The 8,985-nt window shown below is 31.9% G+C and overlaps 2 protein-coding genes across 2 annotated transcripts in view; one reads left to right on the top strand and one right to left on the bottom strand.

Annotated features, from left to right (window-relative positions):
- Positions 1-707: 707 nt before the first annotated feature.
- Positions 708-3,606, bottom strand: LOC111447662. The gene is made up of 4 exons (XM_023086939.1): positions 3,415-3,606; positions 2,765-3,033; positions 2,122-2,274; positions 708-1,990 (listed from the first exon to the last, which is right to left on the bottom strand). Exons 2-4 carry the CDS (start codon positions 2,999-3,001, stop codon positions 1,757-1,759), a joined length of 624 nt encoding a protein of 207 aa, XP_022942707.1. The 5' UTR covers positions 3,002-3,033; positions 3,415-3,606; the 3' UTR covers positions 708-1,756.
- A 2,203-nt stretch (positions 3,607-5,809) lies between these two features.
- LOC111447661 (tryptophan--tRNA ligase, cytoplasmic) overlaps positions 5,810-8,985 on the top strand; it is a 5,568-nt gene continuing 2,392 nt past the window's right edge. Inside the window, exons 1-8 of the mRNA XM_023086938.1 lie at positions 5,810-6,198; positions 6,288-6,407; positions 6,699-6,884; positions 7,103-7,154; positions 7,259-7,324; positions 8,045-8,131; positions 8,294-8,386; positions 8,784-8,864. Of these exons, the coding sequence (XP_022942706.1) occupies positions 5,969-6,198; positions 6,288-6,407; positions 6,699-6,884; positions 7,103-7,154; positions 7,259-7,324; positions 8,045-8,131; positions 8,294-8,386; positions 8,784-8,864 (915 nt within the window). The 5' untranslated portion in view covers positions 5,810-5,968. The remainder of the gene's footprint in view (positions 6,199-6,287; positions 6,408-6,698; positions 6,885-7,102; positions 7,155-7,258; positions 7,325-8,044; positions 8,132-8,293; positions 8,387-8,783; positions 8,865-8,985) is intronic.

The raw sequence follows: 8,985 nt of genomic DNA, 5'->3' as shown, positions 1-8,985 counted from the left end.
TATTTTTTTTTTTTTTTTTTTTTTTTTTGGTAGTTTATACGTGTTCTTTATGGTCTAATATATAAAAAATATACTTTGTTAGTGGTAAAAAAAATAAAGAATATACCAAGTGGGAAATATTTCCATGTAACAAATTTACAAATAAATATGACGACTAGTTTAGCCACCATTAATATTTTTCCAAAAAAATCTCTTTTTAAAACAAATTCAAAATCTTTACTTAAAAACCAAACATTTAATAAATAATAATTCAGAAAACTTTTTTTTTCTTTATTTCATAAATGTCAACATATTATTCTATCTAAACAATTAAGGCATATGCTTAAAGTCACAAGCCGAATTCTTCACGTGCAAATTGTTGAACTAAAAAAAAAAAGAAAAAAAAGTAACACAATAGATTCTACAATTTTAACAAAGAAGCAATTTGTTTGATTAAAAGGAAGTATTATTCCATTTAATCTCTCACATAATATGAACTCTTCTTGCACCAAGCTCTTGCTCTATTAGGATTCTTTCCTACCAAAAAAAAAAAAAAAATTGTATAGTTAATTAAATGTATATATGAATTAGTTGTGACAAAGCATTAGCGGTGGGAAAGTTGGAGGGTTGTGGGTCATGGCTCGTGCTTATATTTAGAATTCTTTAATTGCTCCAAAAACAGCTACTATTAGTTCTACTAGATTAGAATAATGAGTTAGAGATAAATTTCCACCACATGCTTCCTTTTAATAATGATTAATGCATACTTAAAAAATTTATATGTCCTGATGTAAAATTATTAACCACATTTCCATAATTAAGCCGCATTTTAAATTAATAAAATAAATAAATAAAATCAATTGCATGGTACCGACGATGTCTGTCTTTAAGCTTTATCTCCTATTTCACTTGTGGGATTGGCCATATTCTGTCTGCCATATTCTCGTGGGAAAAAAAATCACATAGAAAAGCCTGCTTTCATCATTCAAATAAAGGTGAGGAGGGATAGAGGGGCCCCTCTTTTTAACAGCTACCAAAGATTGACACACCAACCCAAAAGGTAAAAATTTTATTACTATTTTGAAATTTATTCTACCTATCTTCAAGTTTAGTACCACTTTATTCTTTTTTTAATCTTGAAAATTATTGAACAGGTCTCTAACATCTCCTCCCTAAACTTTAGAAATACCTTTACCTTGGGCTAAATTTAATATTTATTGGATCTAAAAAGATTAAATTTAATATAACATTTAAAAAATACATGAACTAAAAGGAAGTGAGTCCCAAGTTAGTCAACAAAGACAAAAGGAAGCTCTAATTCCATGGCGGCCATACAGCAAAAAGAGAGAAAAAGAAAAAGAAAAAGAAAAAGTGGGAAAGCAAACTTTCGTGTAAACACATCTACAAACATTCTCATCAATAATAAGACCCATACTCACATGCTAATTGTAGTGATGTGATGAAGAATAGCTATGTTTATCCATTTCAGACAGAAAATGCTATCAATTGGACGTTAAAAATTCTTCAGAATGGGTCAAAAATGTCTGTTCATGTCAGCTTTCTCAAGCAGCTAATGTTTCTAGTCAAAGCTGTAGAAAGAAATTTTAGAAATCATGCGAGTAGTGAGAATGCTTTGTGTTCTAAAATTCAGACTTTTATATTGATGATTTCACTACTAGGCATTTCATGTAAAGAGTCATGGCAAATAAAATTTAAGAAGCGTACCATTTGAGAGCCACAAGGAAGTTAAAAAGAAGATGAAAATGTTGGATTCTTATCAGAAGGATGGAGATCTGTGAGGGGTGTCTTTCCTTCTGCGTTTTCTTGGCTGTGAAGATGAAGGGCTAGCTTTGGTCTCTTCCCTGGACTCTGCAATTGATATGGTTGATTCCAATTCGCTTGCATTTGTTTCGGCGCTAGTTTTTTCCTTGAACGATAAGTTACCGAAATCCGGGCTCAGAGATACGATGGTTCTTATGCTCTGGTCCTTAAGCTTTGAGTTCACAGAAACCTGATGTTTTTGCAGCATTTGAAGTGTTAGCAATATGTGCATGATGTAATTAAATTGGTTAGAATATGGTCTCTTAATCTAAACAATCTACCGAGTAGCAGAGTTGTGATAAGGCTCATGTTTTTATATACCTTGCAAGCAATTGAACAGAAGCGATTAGGATATTGTACATATCTACCACAGTCTTCACAAGAACCACCGGACTTCGCTTTTGGTGGTTTGGCGTCGACGGATTGACCACGGGAGTTTAGATGAACAGATATTTCACCATTGACTTTATATGTCTGCAGTATCAAGCAATAGAGGTTTCAAGTTAGAAGACATAGAGATGAAATGCCATAGGAGAAAGGGAATGTTAGAAATAGTTCAGTTTGATCATTTTCAACAAGTAGAAAAGAAAGCAAACAAATTGATAACAAACAAACTTTATTCCTAAAACTAAAATGGAATCAGACGGGATTCAGATTAACAAAAACAATATGATTTGTTCATTCAAAGTGGTAAAGATCAAAATCAAACTTCTGAGATTTCCTCTACAAACGGTCACCTCCGATTCGATCCTTACAAGAAGTGGTTGAAAACCAGATAGATTCGGCTAAAGAATTAAAAGTTGTGTTAGAATAAAATAGGAACTTATCTCAAATCTCAATGATTTCAACTACATAAAAGCAAAAAGATCAGCAACACAAAGATTGAATTCAGAAATCTTTTCTATGGAAGACTATTAAATCGATATCTTACTGGAGTTGTAATAAGGGAAAAAATGTTTTATACATGAATCTCTGAACAGCGAAAGTATTTCTCCGTGTCCTGAACGCGAACAACTTCATGATAGACATATTTCCAGATATGAACCTGCCGATGAAGATCATGTACTGTACAATTCTTGCAGAAGCTAACACTACAATCAATGCAGAATTTATTTTTCTCATTTTTCCTGAGATTAGGATGAAGATCGCAAGAAGCGAAGAATTTCGTATTCAAAAGCGTACCAAGCCAGTCCGTTTCCATTCTCTTCACTAAAGAACTCGCATAATTATAACCTACAAAACCAAAGAAATCCGTCACTCCGTAAGATTCCGATCCTCTTTCACAAAATTTCATCCAATTCTTGAGAAAAACTGCAGACAAATTCAGAGTTGAACTAATTAATTTAACGGCCATTCAAGTAACCGAGCTCGAATTGAAGTTCAATATACACAATATAACAATCAATCGCAATAAGTAGAGAGATTCAAAAATCAAAAGTATCAATCGCGGAAGCCAACAGACACTATAAAGTACACATCATAAAATCTCCCCAAACAAAAGAAAAAACAGTAAGCAAGTGGATTCAATACTCATTCCCGTGGAAGAATCAAACAAAAACGAAAGAAAAAGAGTTCGAAAACTACACATTCACCGAAAAGGACTAAAATACTCACAGATTCTTCCGATTGCAGGACGAAGACTGAAACCAGTACAAGGACACAGAGGAAGCGGCGGACAAATTGGATTAAGCTCTGCAAATGGAGGAAGGAAGAAGAGGAAGAACGAAGATTAAAGTGAAAATGGAAACAGAAATCTTTGGTATCTTTTTTATTATTATTATTTGGTTTGATAAACAAAAATCTTTTGAGTGTTTGCGTGTGTACATATTTGCACTTATTAGGCAACAGAGAGATGTGGGCTACGATCGGCATGAAGGTGAAGGCATGCTGGCCGTTGGATTGTCGCCATCGGACGGCTAAGCTTTTTTTTTTTTTTTTCAATTTAGAGTTTAAACAATTCCAATATAGTCTCTCACATTTAACTATTTTGGAATAATTTTTTTTTCACTTTTCTTTTAACAATTTAAGCATATTTCAATTAATGTAATAGTATAATATTAATAAAAAAAATTATATATTCGAATCAGTCCAAATGTGGCTAACTAAAAATTTTGAAGATACACTCGATATTTATTTTAAAAAAATAAAAAATTAAGTTTTTTTTTTTAAAAAAAAAAACTTGAAATTTTTGCTTACTAGAAATTTAGAGGAAAAGTTATGAATTTTTTCTTGGTTATTTTCTTGCTCTAAATTTATATAAGCTCACTAAGAATTATGGCATAAATATTAATTTTAATATTTACCAATTGATAGGGGCAAAAATGGGAATTGAATAATTTGCAGGACTAAATGGTAACTTACTAAAATACTAGGATTAAGTTGAAAACAACCCAAAAATATTGTTATTTGGAAGAAATGTGAATGGTTCTTTCCGGTCGTGTGGGGCCGAGAAGTAAAGGTGGTTTACAGTGACACGTGGCGACTCGTGGGGCGCAGCGAGTCATTGACCGCCGAAAAAGGCGCGAGATTTTAGGACGTGGAATTTCCTTTGACATGCGGCCGGATTTTTTGCGGTTGGATCTTAATTGGCTATTATTAATTATTAGTTTATATTGTCGGTCTATATACCTAAGAATAGTTGAAGTAAAATAAATAAAATAAAATAAAACACGTGTTAAATAGAAATTTAAAAGTAAGTATATACGACCATGGGAGATGATGTGAGGTTTTAAAAATAATAATAAATCATCAGAAAAATAGAAAATGAAAAAAATATAACTTTAAAAAAAATTCTAATACTTACTACTTTGCATCAACATCTTCGAACTTTATTAAAAAAAAAATTATGGCTAATATAGATAAGAAAACCTATTTACCTCGTCTGTCGTAAAAATATTTGTTAACATTTTAAACAACATATTTTTCAGATTATTTTTTAAATTATGAAAATTAATAAAATTTTATAAAGTTTAAAATATTTTAAAGATGTTTATAAAATAAAGTATTAATGATTTCATTTAAAATTAATGAGTATTTTTTAATTTTTTTTAAGTTTTAATAATAATTTATTTAAGAATATTATTAAAACTTTGGTAGAGAATGGAAAGTTTATATTCCTTTTATTAATTTAGCCGATTTATTATGTACTTTTAACTTTTGAAGTTCGACCTTTGACTTACCTGCTATAATTTATACCCTTTACACAAATTAGCTATTTTACCTATTAATTTTTAAAGAAAAAGCAATATATTTTTTACGTGAAAAATGTAATATAAAATATTTGCTAATTTCAACTATATCTGTCAATAAATAAATTAACGATAAAATAATACAAGAATGTTTATTATACTAATTTTCAAACAAAAAAATTTGAATCATTAATTTTATTATTATTCTTAATTTCCCTTTTTTTTTTTTTTGTTTCTTACCTAAATTTCTACCCACACAAAATTATTTTCTTCGATTTATTTGTAAATGATATGTGGCTTTATGAAGGCATTGAAAAAAGTTTTTTTTTTTTTTTTATAAAATAAATTATAATATTGCAAACAAACTTTGAGCACGTTTAACATCTCCGTTGAACTTAAATAAAAAATATATTTAATATAATTTTAAATAGGAAAGTGACTAGCTTGAGAATGCGGCGAGAATCTCACCTCACATCAAATTTGAAACAACTAAGCAAAATCGAGACCCGTGGAGATCTACCTTGAATAGTACAGAATTCTGTTTAGAGGAGAATTAAATAAAACCGGAGACATGAATTATATTCCGTTCCTTACTCCAATTAATAAATATAAATATATTTTCAAATAGAAATTTTGTAAATTATACAAATGTCTGGCTTTCATTTGTTTGAGGGTAACAACAAATATTACATTAATTTAGAAAATGATGGAGGTAACCAAAGAGTAATATTGCATAAAAAAAGAAGAGGAAAAAGAAAAAACCTAAAACCCTGTTTTTCCAACACGAGCAAATTCATGTTTACGGTCTATGGGAATACTAAGAACAATACATGAAGTATCTAAGCTTCCAAATTCAGTGGCCCGCCCCTTGTTCTTCGGGGGAATCTGAATAGATAAATCTACTAGGGCCAGAGAGATTTAACTGTGTAGAAGAAGCACTAGCGGCGGCGGCGGAGGATTTGCAGTGAAACAAGAGTAATATGGAGAAGGCAGAGTCGGAGAGAAAGGTAGAGGAATCTGTGGAAGAAGATGATCAGGTTGTAAATCCATGGCAAGTTTCGGCTAAAGATGGAGGCAAAATCGATTACGATAAGCTAATTGACAAATTCGGCTGCCAGAGGCTCGACCAGTCTCTCGTTGACCGAGTCCAGCGCCTTACTTCTCGTCCTCCCCATGTGTTCCTTCGCCGCGGCGTCTTCTTTGCCCATCGGTCTCTCTCTCTCTCTCTCTGTCTCTCTCGACATTTATTCTTTCTTTTCAGTTCGACAAATTGTGCTTAACTTTATTTTATTCTCCCAGGGACTTCGAAGAAATTTTGAATGCGTACGAGAGGGGGGAGAAATTCTACTTGTATACTGGAAGAGGACCTTCGTCTGAAGCATTGCATTTGGGGCATCTCGTTCCTTTTATGTTTACCAAGTGTGTTTCAGTTTCTAATGCTTTGGCCTTTATAAGTATATACGTATTTATTTAAACTACTTGAATTGCCAGTGCTGTCTATTTCCTGGGGCAATTGACTAGTTAACTTTAAGAGGGTGGATGATGATACTATGGATTTCGTGTCTTTTTGAACAATGGCATGAAAATCTATTTGAGTTTTGTGTGACATTTCACGTTTCTTAATTGATTGTGCTTTAACTTGAGTTTTTGGATTACGAGGTCCACTTTTTTTATCCATGTTCTAAGTATAGGTGTTGGATGCTTTTGTAGATATTTGCAAGATGCATTTAAGGTGCCCCTTGTGATACAACTCACTGACGACGAGAAGTGCATGTGGAAAAATCTCTCTGTGGAAGAGAGCCAGAGACTTGCTCGTGAGAATGCAAAAGACATCATTGCTTGTGGTTTTGATATTTCCAAAACCTTTATCTTCTCTGATTTTGATTACGTTGGTGGGTGAGTATGATATGAGCGAACTTATCTTTATAAGAGAAGAAACGTCTAACAGTCATTGAGTTTGACTGGTGGAATGTCTTGTACATATTTCTAGGAGTGATTTATATGCTCGCTACATGGAGTTGTTTATGATTTTACAAGTGTAAATTTGTTGTTAGATTCAAAAGATTGAAGTTTTAGACTTCCTAACTTGGTTTATTCTGCGAGTTATTTCACAGTGCTTTTTATAAGAACATGGTGAAAGTTGCCAAATGTGTTACATACAATAAGGTACTCACTTATAATCTAATCATCTTTGGTATTTTTCATTTTTAAGATTTCTTTATTAATATTATTAGTACTATTTTGCTTATTTTGATACATTCGTTTGCTAGGTTGTCGGTATTTTCGGGTTTACTGGTGAAGATCATATTGGAAAAGTTAGTTTTCCACCAGTGCAGGTATGTGCCGCAACTTTTAATGGGAACAATGAGTAATTCTTATTGAATTCTATTTTTTTGTCACTACATTAATTTTATATCAGATTGGTCTCATATCCAATCCAATTTATGATCCTTTTTATTTGAGATGAATTACTTTGATCATGCACTATCTTTGTATCTCTCACGCTATAGGTGCATTGTATATACTTAAGATTTTGAATGAAATAGTTTATAATGAACTTCTCTAAAATGAAATTTATTTGTCGTGTGCCCAATAACTCCATTTCTATGAAGAAATGACTCAGATACGTAAGTGTTTCATCTTAAGAAGAAAAACTTGTTAGTACAAAATAAAAAGAATAGCCGATTGGCATAGATCATAAGTATCATATAAAATTTTCCAGAGAGTGCCAAGATAAACTATAAATCTCACTAAGTCAAAGGACTCGTTGAGTTACATTACATTCAAATTGAATGAACTGGAACCTTACCACTGCAACAAAAATTACAAAAACAACCAGAGCACTCTTTATACCACAAATCACAAAAACAGTAACAGCACTCTATATACCGTAAGTTACAAGAAAACTAAAAGTGGAAATCATTTTTTGTTGATCTTCTTGAATTTTTCTCCCTCTGCATCATTATGACAGCATTACTACATTGTTTATGGAATTATTGGCAGGAATAATCTTTTTTTTTTTTTTTTTCTTTCATCATCATCCCAATCTGATGCAGGCAGTTCCTTCATTTCCGAGTTCATTTCCACATCTTTTCTCTGGCAAGGATGATCTTCGGTGCTTAGTACCTTGTGCTATTGATCAGGTATTGTTGATTGTTTCTCCTAGCACAGGTTATTGTTCACCTTGTTAAATAGCATGCACCATGTTGTTGTAGTAATTATATAGTCTGGGTTTGGTATTTTATTTATTTGGTCTGTGATTAAACTTTTCTCTAATTATGTGATTTTTTTGGTTGATTCTCCAGGATCCTTATTTTCGAATGACAAGGGATGTTGCTCCTCGCTTAGGTTATCATAAACCTGCACTGATCGAGTCTTCTTTCTTTCCTGCTCTGCAGGTAAGACCATAATTCTTTTGTTTCATCATGTTAAATTTACCATTCAATACTGATTAATTTATAGAATCTTTTTTGAACACAAAGAAAAAATGATTATGAACATGGTTGATATATCACTTGCCAGAATACATGGGCTTCGGTTTAGACTTGTGAATGATGTTTTTGATTGCACGACTATATGTTAGAGTTGTCATGGTCATAGATGTTTTATTTATTTTTCTTGTACCCATTTATTGCTTCTTAAAAAGTTTGGTGCATACTCAAAGTTTTGCATCCCTAGTTTTATAAAAAGTATAGCACCTGCAATTTTGTTTGGTTAAGATCCCTGATGGTTCTTGTTTGCATAATATGTGTGTTGTGCAATTACTTTCTTATTATGTCAGTGTTTGATCTGCAGGGCGAGACCGGAAAGATGTCCGCTAGTGATCCAAATTCTGCAATATATGTGACTGATTCCGCAAAGGAAATAAAAAACAAGGTCCAGATTCTTTATCTTATAATTTGTTTTCTATTGAAATAGTTCAATTTGTCTCTGAAAGTTACTTTAAGATGTAGAAATTGGGTTGGGTGTCCATGTTTTTCTAATTTTTTTTTTTTTT

This window comes from Cucurbita moschata, unplaced genomic scaffold, assembly GCF_002738365.1.
Source record: "Cucurbita moschata cultivar Rifu unplaced genomic scaffold, Cmos_1.0 Cmo_Scf00009, whole genome shotgun sequence".
In the NCBI taxonomy this organism is placed as follows: domain Eukaryota; kingdom Viridiplantae; phylum Streptophyta; class Magnoliopsida; order Cucurbitales; family Cucurbitaceae; genus Cucurbita; species Cucurbita moschata.
Note: the sequence above shows the minus strand (reverse complement) of the source record. Positions and strands in the feature narration are given on the sequence as shown.

What these genes read in the sequence shown, in the direction of transcription:
- LOC111447662 (XM_023086939.1), bottom strand. Translation starts at nt 3,001, where the DNA reads ATGGAAACGGACTGGCTTGGTACGCTTTTGAATACGAAATTCTTCGCT. An exon ending in TTCGCTGTTCAGAGATTCAT is followed by an intron (nt 2,275 to 2,764) that starts GTATAAAACATT and finishes TTGATACTGCAG; the next exon opens with ACATATAAAGTCAATGGTGA. An exon ending in TCTGTTCAATTGCTTGCAAG is followed by an intron (nt 1,991 to 2,121) that starts GTATATAAAAAC and finishes CAAAAACATCAG; the next exon opens with GTTTCTGTGAACTCAAAGCT.